Raw genomic sequence first — 18720 nt, 5'->3', positions numbered from 1 at the left:
TCTTACAACAGTTACAGGCTACAAAATGTCTTTGTATCTTCAAGCTAATCATACAGCAAAGAAGGAAGAGAAGAAACTTAAGAGAACATTGACACACTGGTAGGTGTTTCAAAAATTATTTTTATTGTTACATTCCAAAGAGGACATAGGAAGAAAAAAGCCAGTTATCCAATAACTGTAATACTTTTCAGACAGGCACCCAGAATTCCAGTCCTAGTTCAAAGCTGCACACATTAGAGCTCAAACAGCTGCCTCTGAACTAGAAATGCTGACCAGTGTCATCAATTCAGAGAGGCTTCGGTTTAAAAGATAATTTCTTTATTGCAAGTGTCCAAGTCCTTAGGATTTGTCCTTAAAAATACTAGGAGAATATGAGGAAGACCACACACACCAAGACTATGTTTAGTCATTAGAATAAACTAGCAAATGGCCAGTTTGTTCTAGGATGCATTGCATCAGACATCACAGTACAGGAAGAAAATCTGCATTTATGTGAAGAGCTGCCAGGCATTTCAGATCCAATTTACCATAAAATGAAGCCACTGGCCAACCTAATACCAAGATTAATACAGTCAGTGCAAAAAAGTCAAATGGGTAAGTCAGCCCTTTGATGAGGCCGACTACACTGGAAAATATTCATGAAATTTGAAAATAGAGGGTAAGGTCTATTTACAAAATTTCATTTGTAAAGTAACTTGAGAAAAGCTGTGTCAAGCACTTCCCACATATCCCTCCCCTCTCCCACCAAAAACCCCAAAACAATAACAAAAACAAAAAACACCTGAAAATTATCTTGAAAATCAAGTTAAAACTAAGTGGTGAAAAAGAGAGTGCTTACTCTAGGTAAAGAACTTCAAGATAATTTATAGGCAGATTTAATTTTATTAGTAAAAGTCAAAGTAGGAAAAGGCTTATTGACTGACTCCAAACTCTGTGCTTTTAAAAATGTCTCCATTAATATGTTAACCAGAAAAAAAAAAATACTAAGCATGTTTTTGCTTCCAATTTTGAGTCTTCCAGGAAGAGTCGGTGAAAACAACAAGGTATTAAAACAAAACCCAGGAAAACTCAGTCAGTTCTTTTCAGTTGTCTGCCTTGTGTCTTTCTAGTTACCTTGCATTTGCTTTCCGATTAGCTGAGGACAACATGTCGGTCAAAGACAGACTTTCTCTGCTCTTGAACTTGAAGCTTCCAGCGCTGCTGGGCATACTCCACCTTGTTCAGAACATTGGCTCGACTGCGGGAACGGGCCAGCACATCGTGGGCATTTGCAAATGGCTGGTGATCCTGAAAGTCCATATGGAGAATACATTAGAGCTATGTGACTATGCGCTTCTATTTACTCAACTATCAGAAGTAGGATGAAATCTATGGAAAAGGTGGTTTAGGAGACATAAGTGAGAGGGATATTTTTGAAACATTTCCATGGGTCACTATTTCCAAAGACATTTCCCTTAAGAAGCAGATTTCAAGACAAATACAGTGGTCATTCGGGAGAGAAGTCTTCCCTGATTAGTAGGGCAAAGAAAGTCTATTTTCATGTCTGTATCTCCATGATACATAGAAAGAAGGGCTTTCCTTGTATTAATCAATACTATACAACTAATTTGTGGCAGAGGAAATATGTCTTTTAATTTCCTGACTCCCATTATATTAAAATTATTTATCTGCCATCTTGGTGCCACATTTGCCATGGCAGATAAGTTGACAGAGCTTATCTTGGTTGGTTTTAATCTCTCCTTATACCCTTAACACAAACTAAATGGGTAGTTTTCAAAAGTTTTCTCACTTCCCCCTTCTCTACTCTGTAATGAAAAGAAATTAAGTGCTATGATTTCTTTCTATTTCCAAGGACACTGAGGATTGATGTACTTTAGCATCTTTCTTCTACAAAGGTTTGAATTTTTCATTGCTGAGCACCCAGTGGCTTCCATGTTAGTTGCTGTCTTAGGAAAGAGCTATCGAAGGGTTACCCAGATATCTGTGAAAACCAACTTCTCCTAGTTAAAGTAAACTAATGCAACTGGATGTTTGTAGTCATTACACAGGAAACCACCATGTTAATCTACCTATGAATGAGATATAAACACAGCTGCCTAAATGACAAAAAACATTCAATAGTAATTTATTGTTTTTGTTTTGCCTTTTTCTTGATCTCTTTTTCCTGAAACTCCTATTAGTAAAGTTACTAAATATTCCAATACAAGATGCAAGTCACAATTTAGACTTCTTAAACTAAGAAGAAACTTAAAATTTGCCTCTAGGAAAGAAAAAACATTGTTCTGCTATGCATATCTAACAAAGCTGTATTATACATCTAGGGCAGGAGTCAGCAAGTATCTGAAAAACTATGGATAACCACTTAACTATATATATGCACTATAACTATATGGTGTTACAATACCTGGTCTTGTTTTTATAGCACAACATTTATACATGCCAACATGCTCAAAGAGTTTTCTATAAAGAATCTTTCCTTGCCTTCTTTATCCAAATATCATCAACTTTTCACTTAATGGTAATAGCTTATGCAAATCCCATTTATTTTTTATTTTTAACCTTACAAATGAAAATAATAAAGACAATTCTAAAAAAATTCCAAAGTGTTTCAAAGTTTTTAGAAAGAAGGTAAACAAAGAGGAAGGCTAAGTTTGTAGGTTTACTTGATTTCTCAGATGGAAATAAACTAACCCAAGGTCGTTTAACAAATTAGCATAAACACTAAAATTTAGCTTACCTAACTAACTTGACTTGGTGTCAGATGGTCTCAATATACAGATTTTATTCAGGTAGATTAAAATGACACTATGTGGTGTTTCAATGAACTTGTATATTAAATATTATTACCATTGGCTTGTCTTAACATAAACAAGGCTGGGAAGAAGGACGTATTTTATCAGAAGAGCACCTTGGAGTTTTAGTCATGTTTTCTCTTCAACGTAGGGGGAGAAAAATCTTCCTAAGGAACATATTCAAAAGACTAAACAAACCAGTTAATCCTTTTGTTCTGCTCTCCACCTATCAGAACAAGATTGAACTAGTTGCTCATGGTCATGGATGCTGGGAAGAATGCAAATACAGGAGATTTATCCTTTTCATATGTTTGTTCTTTTTACACCTGATAAAATTACAATGAATACAAAACATGTTTTAATGTAATGCTTTGACAATAGTGGTGATGTGTCATGGATATATGATACAGTAAATATTATGACTATTTGCAATGAGCTTCTTAACTATTTGTACTTTTATTTGCTTTAAAATGTTTTACACTGAACAAAAATGAAAATTAAATATTTTTAAAAAGCATTCTTATAAGTATATAAATAATGAAGAACTCATATGTTGGATAACTAACCAGTTGTAGGAATTTAAATTTAACTTTTTTGTGTGTGGAGTTGCCATAAATTCATAGCTCTGGTCAGAAAACCTCTCCCTGTCCAGAATTAGTTTAACGAGTATCCAAGGGTCAGCCAGGCCTCTCAGTGACAATGTTCTCTAATGGTAAAGGCACAGGTAGAATCAATCACTGGAGATAAAACAGTTAATGAGTATTTGACCCCATCAATCAAATGCCTAACCTACATATCTTTGTCTACACATTTGTGCATCTATTTATGTCCTGTGTATATTAATATTGCCTATTTATGAAATCAGGACCAAATATTTAATACTGTAAAGGATATAGGTGAAGTTCGACTTTCAAGCTGTGCATAAAATGAGAATGGTTTATGTGGTCTTTGGTACACAACATTTTCATGTCACAGTTCTCAATTGGGTATGATTTTGTTTCCTATCCAGGGACATTTAGCAATGTCTGTGGACATTTTTGATTGCCGTGACTGGGATGGCAATTATGCAGCATTAATCTTCTACCATCTAGTGGAGAGAAGTTAGGGATACTGCTGAATATCTCACAATAAATAGGACAGCCCTCCACAACAAAGAATTACTCAACCCTAAATATCTAAAGTGGCAGGGTTGAGAAACCCAGAACATATGAATGAAAATTAACATGGAAATAGTATTTGATACTCTAATGTTTCTCATATACAACATCTGTCTTTCTAGCTATCCCTGCATTTGTTCCATAACTATGCCTAGGTCTAACCACATCAGATCTCGAGTATTAACTTTTATCCCAGCCTGTCAGTCCCCTCCTGGAATCTTTTCAACATGTCAATATGCTCTAGGAAAGTATGTGTTTCTTATATGATTAAAATAAAATGAAGAACATACTATAGTCATCTCCTTTACATGTCTTTTTGTTTTTTCATCTCTTTATTCCTAGTAACCAGAACAGTACTTAATACAGAATATTTAACTCATTATGTGTTGGTTGAATTAATTTAAAAAAAAAAAGGAAAAAGAGGTCAAAAGAGGTGCTCCTATGAAAATTCTTGCCAAAAGAATTAAATCTCGCCCAAATAAGTTGAGTATTCATAATTGACATTTATGAGACAACAGTCTGTTGATCAAAAAGCAGACTCTGTTTATAGTTACAACTCAAGTCATCCAGCCAGGATCTCCTTTCCTAGATTTTACCAACAGGTCCACAAAGGCATTCCAGAGTAAAAGAACTCTTGACTGGTTGGCAAGCTCACTCTGGGTTTGGCTTTTAGAATTCATCCTTAAACTTTAATGAATTTTATCCCCTTTCAGAAACATAAAATAAAATATTTCAATAGAAGAGTAATTTATAATTATATATAATAATGAAATAGTGGAAAATTAAAAAATAATCCCAAACAGGATAATGATAAAACAAACAATACAATTCTCTAAACTATGCTGAATATCAAGCTTATGGACAAAGCCAGTATCTAGATATTTTTGAATTAAGGAATGTTAAAATGAAAAGGAGACCATGCAACAATTTATATAATGATTATGCCAACTATGTGTACAAATATAAATATGTTTTAAAGACAAAAGGAAGATCTGGAGTGATGGTTTTATTTATTTATTTTTCAGAGCTAAAGAAAAAAAATCAGATTTTTTTTTTTTAAGCAGAAGGAAAACATAAAACATCAGAAAGTCATCAACTTGTGCTTTAATAAGAAAAGAATGCTGTGGTCTTCATAGTTTCCTTCAGCAAATTCTCTTTGCCTTCTAAAATATTTGGTGATACTGATAGGAAAAGTGTTTCAGGCAGGAGTTTGGGAAGAAAACTATCTCAGATGCTTTTCTCAAGGTAAACAGGACAAGGACCATCAGTTTAAAATGACACATTATGGCTTTACAGAACAATTTCCTCATAAAGAGATAGACACTAAAATTAGAACTCTCTTTAGCATCTCAAGTTGAGGATATGCTTCAGCATACGAACAATTTTATGTGCATTTTTTTTTTTTTTTTTTTTTTTTGCTACTGGGGATTTAACCCTGGGGTACTCTACCAATGAGCCACATCCACTGCCCTTTTAATTTTTTCATTTTGAGACAGGGTCTCACTGACTTGCTTAGGGCTTTGCTAAGTTGCTGAGGCTGGCTTCAAAGCTGTGATTTTCCTGTCTCAACCTCCCAAGCTGCTGAGATTACAGGAGAGTGCCAATGTACCTTGACTTATTAATTTTTTTAATTTCACTTTATTTCAGATGATGATGAATACTGGCTATGAGCAGCAAGGCAGGCTAGAAACTTACCCCAACATCATCATCGCTCTGTATCAACTGTGAGTGTCCAAAGAGGCGCCTCTTCAGTATAGGCTCAATCAGGGTAAGATACACCATGTATAGAAGTAGAAGCCCCAAAATAGAGAGATAAATTATAATGGTAACCTAAACAAAATTGAAAATAAGTTACATCTCTAATCAAGCCAAAAAATCAGAATTTTGTTATGATAATTGCAAAGCCACAGTGAAGACTGATTTATCTGCCAAGAATATAGGATTTCTATACCAACCAGATTCCAATAAGAAACAAACTCAAATCTTCGCCAAAGTACTATTTAAGATAAAAGAAGAAAAAAAGCATTTTGTCTTGAGATCTTTTTATGAATTTTCAAAACTCCATCTTCACTTACTACTAATCATTTGTTACCATTGCTAACACAGCAATTTTCTTTTGTCATCTGAACATAGTATCCTAGATTCAGCAGCACTTTTGCCAAAACAATTTAAAAGAATCTTAACAGGAAAGGTAGCTCAGGTGAATTTCAACAGAACACTCTTTTAGACCAATCTAAGTCTATAGAAACACTTTGTAGGTCGTTGATTTTCTTGGGATAACTAATTTGTGTGCTGACCAAAAGTAGAGCATGACACATCCACTAAGATGACTATAATAAAATAGAATAGATATTAGCAATTGTTGACAAGGATGTGGAGAAACAGAACCCTCATACACTGCTGGCACAACCACTTTGGAAAACAATCTGCTTGACTGTTAAATTACACATAAGTTTACCACTCTATGGAATTTACCCAAGAGAAAGAGAAACATATATCCATATAAAGACATGTATGCAGATAGTCCTAACAGTATAAATCTGGAAATAATCCAAATGTTCATCAATTGAGGAATGGATATTAATAAATGGAACACTAGGGAGGGCACAGTGGCACATGGCTGTAATCCCAGTGGCTTGGGAGGCTGAGGCAGGAGGATAGCAAATTCAAAGGCAGCCTCTGCAACTTAGCGAGACCCTGTCTCAAAATAAAATATAAAAATAAATAAATAAAAAAAAATGGAACACGACTCAGCAATAAAATAGGATGAAATACTGATATATGCTACAACTTATAAAAATAAAAACCATTAGGATAAATGAAAAAAGGCAGTCACAGAAGACCACATACTACACAATTCCATTTATATGAAATATTCAGATATATACAGATAGAAAGTGGAATAGTGATCAAGTGATTGGGGTTGGGGATAGCAATAGGGATTAACTGTATATGAGAATAAAGGGATATTTTTAGTGTAATAGAAATGTTTTAAAAGTATATTTTAAAAAGTTGTATTAAATTTATTAAAATCTATATAATTGTGTATTTATAATGAATAAATTTTAGGGTGCAATAAATTATAATCCAAAAAATAAGTTCAAAGACAAAGTACAGTGAGGATTTTCTACAGTACTAAACTCTGCTGGAACAGGAGCTCTCCAGTGGGGTCATTCACAGGAGAAATTTTATTACGACTTATCATTGCAGCTTCACAACAAGGCTTTTTTTTGAGGAAAGGAATGGTAAGCACTATATTAAAAAAACTTGAGAAAGCAACCATTAGTCCTAATCACAATAAAGTAATTGAACTCATAAGAATCCAAATAGTGATGAGTTATGTATATTCCATTTCCTGTAGGAATTGAAGGAGGAAGATCTTAAAATTCAGAACTAATGTTTCTGGAATAGTTACTATATATATGTATATATGTGTGTATGTATTATATATATATACACACATATATACATATACATACATACATATATACATTTATATATATAATTTATTCAAAAGGTTGGAAGGGTAGTGATTAATTATGCTGTCGTCTCACTAGCCTAGTTTTCTCCGTTGGTGTACACAGCCAACAGAGAAATTAGGATATCTTTCTGGAATATGCTGATTAAATGTAGCACATTTTAACATATCTATCTATTTCACATATCTGTATAACATATCCTAAATAACCACAAAGCATCTCAGTTAGGCAGAGAGCAGGCGCATTCCCTTTTGGGAAGGGGGTTCAAAATTTTCTGTCTTGTCTAGAGATCATGTATATTTCACCTTGATTGTAACAGAGCTTCTTTCCTCATATTTGCATTCACAGCGTAGACAGTATGCTTCTACATCAGGCCCCCGCACAGGCATGGGCTCTACGACATGAAGGCAATCACTGAAAACACAAATAAATACTGCTAAAGGCTGGCTTGACTTTGTACTTACACTGATCAAAATTTTCCTGAAATCCAGAAATATCATTGAACTTATCCCAGTGAAAGAACATAAGGAACAAATAATCAAAAAAGAAAAGTGAAATCATTTCCTCTCTTAATATTAGCATTTTGGTAAGATTTAATAGTCTAAGACATCTTAAGACACATACATAGTAGTGGTCTCTTTTCAGATGTATTGTTAACAGTCACAAATGCCTGTGCTAGAGGGATATATGCCTGTTCTATATGTCTGGGACAGGTATCACACACTTTTATTATTTTTCTCAGCTGTTAGGAGTCTATCACTCTGATTACCTTCAGCAAAGAAGGCAACGTTTTTCTGTCCTGCCAACCACAGGGCAATGTTTTTCCTTTTGGTACTCTTCCTTAGACATTTCTGGCTTAAACTATTTAAGAACTCAATTACAGCAACCTCTCCTACCCCACTCATCTTTCTTGGGGACACTCAATGCTCTAGGCTGATTCCTTCTCTTTGTCCTATCAAAATACACTTTTTTTGTGTTCTATTACCTCTGAATTGTGGCATTAGAAAGAAAACACAAAATGGTATAAATGAAAAAAGTTCTGTAACAAGAAATTTAATTTAAACAGATAGTCATGAAAAATTAAATCTCTACTAGTAGAATTTCAAAAAAAAGTAAGATTCCACAACTCATACATAAAAGTTTCCTATTTCAGGTTCATAAACCTGAAATTACTTGAAATACCTAAGAATTACTTGAAAAACTAAGTGCTGAGTAAATATTTAGTTCTTCTTTTGAAGGACAAATACTTTGTAGTAACAACAAGGTGTTGAATACTGTGCAAGAGTTGAGCAAGGATGAAGAAGCAGGGAGATTCGTTCAAACCAACCAATCATAAATAGAGCCAGACCTAGACACAGCTCAGCTACTTTTGGGAACTAGGCAACACCTCCTCCTAGTGTCAAAAGGAAGATATTATCAACTTTGAACCACACCCCAAACACAAACCAGAACACTATTCTAAATCATAGGTACGTAGGTTAAAAGTCTGACTTCATCTACATCCTTTACAGCATTAAATATCTGTTCCTGATTCAGAAATAGGCAATGGTTACTCAGCATATGACCCCATCAATCTAATGCCTGACCTATATGTTTTCATTTACACATTTGTGCATTCGTTTCTTTTAAGTTCTGGGTATATTAATATTGGAGGCCTCAGGAAGCCACAACATCCTGGTTGATGACCACCTGTCTGTCTTTATAAAGCAAATTAAAAATTTCAGTACCAACTGGGAAGTTATTACAGTAAAAGGCTAAGCTGTCAGAAAGAATCAAGGGCAAGTGGGAGGAAGGGAAGGAAGAAAAATCCCAAACAAGCCTTCTTTTCAACTGTTTATTTTCAAAGCTCTCTATTTTGACTAATAACCAGGAATGAACAATGTATGATTCTATCGGAGCCTGGAATAACAAAAAGTTAGTGCAACGATTGCTATAAATTACTTGAACAGTGAATTTATTTGCAACTTGAATTCATATTCTCTTACTGATAAGAGAATAAACTGATCATAAGTCTTCAGTATTTTTGGAAAATTTATAGAAGTAACTTAAAAGATTATTTGAGGATTGTTTTGCATAACTGGCTGATAGAAAATGTGTAATAATATCACCAAATCACTTTGTAATATGAAACCTTTTAAAGTGGAACACAGACGTTCACAAGAAGTATTCATGAACACATCAAACAGTATTCGTCATGGAAAGAATAAACAATGACATCAGAGAAGCTAAATATGTTCATGCTTTTTCAAAGTCAGTTTGGAATATTGTGACAGAAAGATTTTAATCTTGCTTTCAGACCCTTTGCTGGTTATTGAGCTGTGCAATCAGGTTCTTGTGAAAATAGCTATCATTTAGAGCTATTTTCCTTGGATTCCTATCCCCTCAATTTTCCCCCTTTGGTTATAAACTATAAACATCACAATTCTATGGGAAGGAGTACATCTGTTCTGCTGTAACACATCTTTTCATGGCACATGTAGAAAAAGTACCATTTATAAGGTCTACTGGGATAAACAAAGAAGACTGCTGGTGACTGGTTAGTCAGTCAGGATTCGTCACTATAGGTCTGCCTGATTGCCTGAGGGCAAAAGGATCACTATTTCTGCACACATATAACCTATTTACACACACCAAATGCGAAACTAAATATATATATAGTTCATTCAGTCATTCCTGAGCCCTTTGACATTTTTAAACATAGCCTCCCATATGTGGCAATATATTATCAAAACCAATGTATACCTGCAACATGTCTAATCAGAAAAATGAGAGATTAAACTCTATGTGTGATCTATCAAAATGTATAAATGCATTCTACTGTCATGTACAACTAATTAGAATAAAATTAAATTTTTTTTAAAAAACCTGATGTACAAATTATAATTCAGATGAAGTTTTGCTTACCTTTCACTGAAAAGCAAGAGAGAGAAAAAGGTCCCTCACCAAAAGCAGGTAACAAGGGGTAATTTAGGTGCCAAAAATTCAGTGCCATCTGCATATGAAACCTTCCCTATGGAGGGTTTTGTGTTTGGGTTATAGTGTTCTTTTAGGTTTCTGTCATGTACTCGGCCCTACTCTTTTTCAAATAAAAAAGCATGTGAGGGGCTGGGATTGTGACTCAGTGGTAGAATGCTTGCCTAGCATGTGTGAAGCACTGGGTTCAATTATCAGCACTGCATATAAATAAATAAATAAAGGTTCATCAATGACTAACAAAAATATTTTTTAAAAAAATTTGACATACTTTTGCTTAAAAAAAGAAATACTTAAAAGAAAATGATACATTGGGTAAACACTCTGAGCCATCAGTAACAACCACAGAAAGAAATGTGGCAGGTCAGTGATCCAGAATACTTACCAATCTTTTTGGGATATGTTCTTATTATAAATATGCCCAGAATTCTCTTTATAGGGAGGACAGATACATTTACATCGGACATCCTCAAAATTCTGTAACCAAAATGAAAACTTAGTATAATTTATGATTCATCATCCATATTTTTAAAAATTGCAAATATACGTTTTACTAAGCATCCTGTCGATTCTAAAACCATTCATTTAAAATTTTAATTTTGGAGGCTGAGATTGTGGCTCAGTGGTACAGCACTTGCCTAGCATATGTGAAGCACTGGTTTTGATTTTCAGAACCATACACAAATAAATAAAGGTTCATCAACAACTAATAAAAAATAAAATTTAAAATATTTTTAAAAAATAAAATTTTAATTTTGAGTGGTGTAAGTTTTTAAAAGCCACAAGTCCTTTATGCTAAGCTAATGAATCATTATATGCTACATAAAATTTTGAAATATCTAATACATGATCTGTGACTTATTAATCACATATCCATCAAATTGTGTTAATGTTATCACCACCTACCTTCAAGTAGAAAAATACATAGTTGACAGACAGTTGTGCCTATAAATAAGAATGTTGATTACAAAAGGATGGGGGAGGCACATGGCTGAGGCAGAAGGATCACAAGTTCAAGGCCAGCCTGGGTAATTCAGCAAGACCCTGTCTCAAAATAAAAATTTTAAAAAGGGCTAGGGATTTAGCTCAATGTTAGATTAAGTGTTTAGTATAGTGAGGTCCTGGGTTTGATCCCTAGCATCACAAAAATACAAAGTCACAATTCTTTTTCCTACCATCTTTCACCCTTTGGTAGAAAGGCACTGACGCAGATAAAATGGACTGGGCTAGAATTCCATAAGGAATGAATTTTTAGAGGCACTCAGCTACAACTAGGAAGGAAGTACATAAGGGAAGTAGCTTAATTCTGGTTGAGATCAGTTTGTTCCACTCTTCCCAGGAAACTACTACTAATCCCTGGTTGACAGAGAGGACAACTACTAACAACAACAACAAAAATTTTGAGAGGCATATATGAAGAGAAAGAGTAAATCTTTCCTCAGCAAAGGGGAATTTGAGAAAGGGGTTGCTCACTAGTCCCCAGAGGACCATGCCCATAGCTCCTACATACAGTGATATGTCTGGCAGAGTTGTCCACTGTTCATAAACTTACTCAGCAACTATTTAGTAAGTGTTTACTCTGAGCCAGACCTTGTGCTCAATGAGGTGGATTCAGATAAGCATGAGACATGGTTCCTGCCCTAGGACACACCCTAGGAAGAAGAGATTGACACATTTAGGATCATAAAATACTACATAAAGTAATGATGAACAACACGCAGGGAAGTTTTAAAAGTCAAGAGAATTGCTGCTGTCTCATTTCTGGTGGTAGGTCAGGAAGAATTTCAAAAAGAACTTCTGATCAAAAACATCTGCCTGCTTGTAATCTATCTTTCTTAGTCCCTATGTTTAAAGATATTATAGATTTCTCTAGTTATGTATAACAAAAAAGATATAGATTTAAGCTCCTATTTAAAAAATGCAATGCCATTCTGTTTTTCCATCACACTAATGTGAATTCTTTCTGTTTTTCCCCAAAATGATTTAGCTCATCAAAGAGGAAATACAAGTATGTATGAGACCAGGGCAGGTCTGGAAAGTAGATGCACCAGACAGCCGCATGTGAGGGTCAGATGGGTCAAGAAATAAAACTTGGGGAAAGGCCACATTCTCACCCTTCCTGCGATTTGTCTCATTCCTTTTCCACTAAATTATCAGAAAGAAAGCAAGAAGGAGGCCAAGAGGTCCTTGAGAGAGGAAGATGAAAATATTAAGCTGGTGAGAGATACTCTGTAGGTCCTACTACGAAGGAGGCCACCAGGAAAAGCAAGACTCCATGATAGGAAGGGAATCTGTTCAGGGATGAGTTCGGGAGAGTTAGTTCCTAATAGGAAAAACTTCTGTAAGATGAGGGGCTTCGTATCATTTGGTCTGGAGAAGAGAGGGGATGAGGTTGGTGGAGGTTGGGAGTAAGCTATCAGAGCAGGTGGAGAGTTAAAGGTTCTTGGAACTGGAAAGGTTGTAAAGTTTGAGATGGACACTGGGCTGGGGAGGGAAATGTCAAGAGGTGGAAGAGTAGCTGTCAGGACTGGGTGTGGGGGCGGCGACTGCCAGGCTGTCATGGTTGAGGGCTGAAGTGCTCAATGAAGAGCAAGGGTGAGGGCTGCTAGGGCTGTGAAGCTAGGAGTATGGCTGTCAGGGCTGGGAGAGGACTGGGGTAGAGAGCAGGTTGGCAGATCCAGTTTCCGCAAGGCCGGAGATAGGGGAGGAGCTCCTGTCAGGAGCGAAGGCTGGGAGGGACTCACCTTGGCGGCGTCTGTCAACTGCACCAGCAGCAGTACGGAGAGCGCCAGACACGACAGGCTGAGCACGGAGCCAAGTCGAAGGAGGCCTCCCCATAGGGTCGCCATCGCGGCAGCCCAGTCACCCGGCAGCCCGGAGCCCGGAGACCTACTCCCGGCTCGGGGATCCGACTCCGGGATCCGGCTCGGGGGATCCGGCTCGGGATCAGGCTCGGGATCCGACTCGGAATCCTCCGCCCGCACTTCCGTCTGGGACCTCACGTCATCGGCAGCGCCGGGTCAGCTGTAAAATGCATCCGCCCCGGAAACTGTTCCCTGTGCGAAGGGACCGGAGGCTGCAAGAACCCCGCGCGGGGCGGGCCAACACTCGGCCGCCGGACGGAAAGGGTTCGCTCTAGGATGGCAGTCTGGGCCCGGCATAGATTTGAGGCGCTCGGATATCTTCCCGGGAGCAGAAGCAGCCGGGGCCAAGCTGTCTGTAAAGTCCTCTCAGGGAAACCCCAGCAAGCTCCGGGTGTCCGAGGGAATGCAGGGTCGGAGCCTAAGTTGCCAGCCGGGGGAGGCCGAGGTGAGCCGAAGCCCCAGGAATTGCTGGGGCAGAGGCTCATTCTGGCTGCTAGAGGCAGGGCAGGTGCTAAGCGCGGAAACCGGGCTGGGTCTGGGCGAGCATCCTTTTCCCTGAAGCCCACTCGAGTCGGAGTGTTGGGGGGGTCGTCTCCTGCACTTTGGGTACTAACCTGCCTCCCATGAGCCTCCGGGACACAGCTGCCTACCAGGTTTCTAACAGCCTTTGTTTGCTGCCTTGGTGGGTGTGGCCTCCGCCTAGGGCTGACCGCCTTGGTCCAGCCTGCAGTTCGGAAGTGGGTCACAGCGGCGGAGCTGAACTGGGCTGACCCAACAGCATCCTCCGCCCAGGATTCCAGGAGGTGGGGAATTCGGGCTCTACGCACCGGTGAGGACTGCATATCCTTGGCGTCTGACAGCTAAGTCAGAACTGGGATAGCGCTGACCCAGTTCTTCAGGGTGCAGCATCCTCAGCAGATACTTTATATCCCCCTGGAGATGGCACAGTGTCTTTAATTAAAATATTTTTCAGATAGTGGAGACCGAGGAGGTAGTGGAAGGGATGCAGGGTTCATCACAACCTTTATGGATTTGCCGAATGGCCTTGTGCAAATCACTTCCCTTTCCTCGGCCTTTGGTTCTTTGCCCATCATGAGGGAATTGAATTATGAATTTCAAAATCTACTCCCAAGATACCGTGTTTTTCCCCCCCTATATATATATTTTAAAAGTGGTCCTTTCTAGTTTGTGAAAATGTTTTAATTAACCGGTAGAATCTTCTGAATATTTTTCTCCCATGTGATTCTTGTTGCTTGTAGGCTAGACTAACATAAGTGGTCTGCTGTTACACCAATATATTTAGCCCTTTTGGGTCCCAAATGGCAAGTGACGCCAAGCCCCAACCAGTCAGATCAGCTGGGCTATTTGCCATCTTACCAACTTCCTGTGAAGATACTGCCACACTGGTGAATTACCAAGTATCTGCAGTGGGTGTTTCTGCTGGCCACAGGAAATCTGGAGACAGCCTGGGTCAGATGTATGGGTGAGGCACTGTGGATCTGATTGCTAAAAGCTGATTCAGCAGCAATTTTGGGATCATTTTAGGATTGTCTAGATCTGGTATCTAGATAATGGAGTGCTCACTCATTGACAGAACCTCATAGGACTTCCTTCTTCAAAATTGTTTTCAAGGCCTTGATAGGGATACAGAGGCTTAGAGGAGATATACCTTAATGCCTCCACATCAGGGGCCTCATCTGGGTATTTGTGGGTGTGTGCGCACGTGTTTGAGATGGGGGGGCCTCACTGTGTTGCCCAGGCTGCTCTCCACCATTCCCACCTGGCCTCATCTTCTTAGTGGAGAAACACCAAGTACATTCAATGCGGACAGCTGCCCTGTCCAAGACAGAATTTAGAGCTGCACTGAGCATTTGAAATGTGGCTCGTCTGAATTGAGCTATGCTGTAAATGTCAAACATTCACTGGATTTCAAGGACCTAGCATGAAAAAATGTAAAATATCTAACTTTAGAATATTGGCTAAAGTTTGAATGTTTGGGCATAGTGGGTTAAATAAAATATATTATTAAATTAATTTCACTTTTTTACTTCTTAAATGTGGCTACTAAAAAATTATACTTTTTAAGGCAACACTGTTCTAGAGTATACAATGTGTCTGCCATTAGTGGAGTGTGACTATAAGGTTGTGCCTGATTTCAGGCTGAATGAAGATTCAGGCCAACGTAAGAAGGGTATCGGGGGAAAGGCAGAGCTGAGGGTTTGAGAGGAGTACGTGCTTGCCAAAAAATGAATGTAATTTCAAGTGACTCATTAGAAGTGGAAGCATTGGTTCCTCTTTTTCTGTCCTGCTTATATTTCAATAACTCTTTCCTTTAGGTCATGGGTTTTCTAAGCCAGAAAGCTTTCCTTGACAAATGTACCCTTCTATGTTGGTACAGATATTTTTTCCTGACTTACCTCATTAAAATAAAAATTATGTTTTCCTATCTCCCCTTATAACCCCAACCTTGTCCAAAATATTGTGAACTCTTTGAGCATAGGAACCTTATCTTGCTATCTTTGTAATTGAAGACCAAAATAAACAACAAATATGTGAACCAAAGAAAGGGAAAAAGGGAATGAAAGAAGCTCCTTTAGTTGGTTTCAAAGAAAAGTGTCAGACTTGAATCCTTGCTTGATTTGTGTCTGACCATGAGAGGCTGAGATGTGGCATCTGGATCTGGGGCACTATAGTAGGCAGTGGAGAGGAAAGATTTCTGACCTATGGTCTTCCTAAACCCTGAATCATTTTGGAGTTGTTCTTTCTAAAAGTGAGGCTAGACTATCCACTCTCCTTCCCGCCCTTTTCTTTGCTTCCCTGTAACTAGGTTTCCTACTCTATTCCTCTTGAGTGATGCAGTCCAGGTGTACCCTTCCACATGGTCTGGGTTCTCACTCTTCTTCCTGAGGCCTGAAAAGTCCCCTGGTGGGGGATGGGTAAACAAGTAGGAGGAATCTTTTCTAAATTTAAGTGAGGGAATCAGAAGGTTAGGAAGAAGTGACAATATATGTATCTGGGACAAATGTATCTGGGACCAAGGCTATGCCATCTATCTGCGGTTCCCTATCTATTCCTCTCCAGTGATTAATTGGAGTTCTCTGCATGACCCCTTCTTTCTTATACCTCCGCCCCATCCTCTCTATTTATGCAGCACTTGCCTAGGCCACAGTAGTCCAGGAGAACAAATACAATCTTACATAGCATCAACGATGATGATTTCTTTTGTGCCTTCAGTAGATATAGGACAGAAACATACACACACACACACACACACACACACACACACACAGTCATTCCAGCTATTTCTTAGCATACCCTGGGACTGTCCTAGATGAGCCTTCTTCTTATGTGCATCTGTCAGGATGTTTTCTCATACTCAGTCCCCTCTAGTAAGGTTCCTGTCTTCAGTTGTCTATAAAGCCATTTTAGTATGCAGTACCTGCTCATGCCCATCATCATACAACAAATGGGGCCATATTATTTCTGTTCCTAGAACTGTTGGTGCCACTACTGCCAACAAGTTAGTTGGGCCCTTGACATAACCAGCAACACAGTTGGTACAGTTCAGTACCAGAGTAGCAAGATATTTTTAGTTTAAGAGGGGAACTAAATCATTATGGTTTTCCAGTGTCTTACAATACTAATGAGAACTGTTTCTCATTTCTTACTACTAATATTTCAAATAAATACTACATTAATCATATTCATTTTATTCAACATATTACATTTAAAAGAATCAAATAGGATCACTAGTCTTATAAGCAAAAACGTTAGGTCCTGTCAGCCCTCTATACTCTTAATTTCTACTTCCTAGAGATAATATATTTTTAATCTTTTAGTCATCTATCTAGGATTTATTTTCATATTTCTAAACAGCATGCTTATAATACTAGTTACTAATTTTTCAGTTGGGCTATCATTTTACTTCTTGTTAAAGGCAGTAAGATATGCATTATACTCTATAGCCTTCTTATAAACACATGTTGTTTCTGCATCCTCTACCCCTCCATGTATCTGTATATCCTTTTAAGCACATAATTATTATTACAAAAATGTATCATATTATTCAATTAATCTTATTAGCACAGTATGATTACATCTCCTTTCTTTGACATTAGCTATTGTCTTTTACTCCATGCAAACTTTCTTAGGTACCTGGCATTCAAGTATTTATAATTAATCTATCCCAAAGTCTCCAATAGTCTGTTTGATTATTTATTTATTTATTTATTTATTTTAAGGTGCTGGACATTGGAACCCAAGACCTTGAGCATGCTAAGCAAGTGCTCAACAACTGAACTATACCTTCAACTCTTATTCATTTATTTTTTAAATTGGAGACAACCTTCCTGGAGTCTGTCATCCTCCACACCTAATTGGTTGTTCTCTACACCTACTGCACAGCTTTTGTTCTGGGAAACTTTTAAACTGTCTTCCTCATTTCCATCTCTCTCTCTCTCTCTCTCTCTCTCTCTCTCTCTCTCTCTCTTTTTCTAAAAGATTTCCACTTTCCAACTCTTCTCTTTAATTTTAAAATTTCTATTATCATGTTTTAAATTTACTAAAGTACTTTCTCTACCTTTCAATTTTTAAAACAATTTAAATTTTATTGCAAATCAACAAATTACACATATTTATGGAGTACAAAATGATGTTATGATCTATGTATACAATGTGGAATGATTAAGCAAGATAATTAACATATCCATCTCAAATGCACAAAAATACATTTTTTTGTGTGGTGAGAAAATTTGAAGTTTACTCGGCAATTTCAGAATATACAATATTATTATCTGTAGTTGCCATTTGCAAAGCTTATTCCTCCTATTTAACTGAAGCTTTGTACCCTTGTCAACATTTCCCTATTTCCTCTAACCCCCCAGCCTCTGGTAGCCACCAATCTACTGTCATTCTATGAATTCGATTGTTTTATATTCTACATGTAAGTGGGTCATATGGTATTTGTCTTTCTGTGCCTGGCTTATTTCACTTAGCAGACCCATCTTCCAGGGCAGCACTTTCTTATCCGTGTCCCTGCAACCTTTTTTTTTTTCAGTGGGTACCAGGGATTGAACTCAGGGGCACTTGGCCACTGAGCCACATCCCCAGCCCTATTTTGTATTTTATTTAGAGATGGTCTCAAATTATAACCTATAACCAAATTTTGTTTTCATACAATTCGCAAGCTAAGGATACTTTTTATACTTTTAAGTGGCTAAGAAAATCTAAAGATGCCATTATATTGTAACATGTAACAATTATATAAATTCAAATTTCATTCATTTGCATATGCCTATGGTTACTTTCATGCCACAGTGGCAGAGTTGAGTAGTTGGAAAGGACTAACCCATAAAGCCAAATATATTTATCTGAACTTTTACAGAAAAGTTGGCTAATTCCTGATTTAGAAGAATGGACTAAGGAATATGATTATCTACCCTCACCGCATGACTTA

At 37.5% G+C, this 18720-nt stretch overlaps 1 protein-coding gene across 1 annotated transcript; it reads right to left on the bottom strand.

Moving 5' to 3' along the window:
* Nucleotides 1–100: 100 nt before the first annotated feature.
* Tmem9b (TMEM9 domain family member B) lies at nucleotides 101–13877 on the bottom strand. The gene is made up of 5 exons (XM_047519199.1): nucleotides 13146–13877; nucleotides 10787–10878; nucleotides 7734–7842; nucleotides 5645–5779; nucleotides 101–1287 (listed from the first exon to the last, which is right to left on the bottom strand). Exons 1-5 carry the CDS (start codon nucleotides 13248–13250, stop codon nucleotides 1132–1134), a joined length of 597 nt encoding a protein of 198 aa, XP_047375155.1. The 5' UTR covers nucleotides 13251–13877; the 3' UTR covers nucleotides 101–1131.
* Nucleotides 13878–18720: the final 4843 nt, after the last annotated feature.

The sequence above is a fragment of the Sciurus carolinensis genome, chromosome 11 (assembly GCF_902686445.1).
Source record: "Sciurus carolinensis chromosome 11, mSciCar1.2, whole genome shotgun sequence".
NCBI lineage: Eukaryota > Metazoa > Chordata > Mammalia > Rodentia > Sciuridae > Sciurus > Sciurus carolinensis.
Note: the sequence above shows the minus strand (reverse complement) of the source record. Positions and strands in the feature narration are given on the sequence as shown.

Coding starts and splice junctions, on each gene's coding strand:
- Tmem9b (XM_047519199.1), bottom strand. CDS start 13,250: ATGGCGACCCTATGGGGAGGCCTCCTTCGACTTGGCTCCGTGCTCAGC. Junction 10,879..13,145: donor AGTTGACAGACGCCGCCAAG/GTGAGTCCCTCC, acceptor TTTTGGTTACAG/AATTTTGAGGATGTCCGATG. Junction 7,843..10,786: donor AACATATCCCAAAAAGATTG/GTAAGTATTCTG, acceptor TTGTGTTTTCAG/TGATTGCCTTCATGTCGTAG.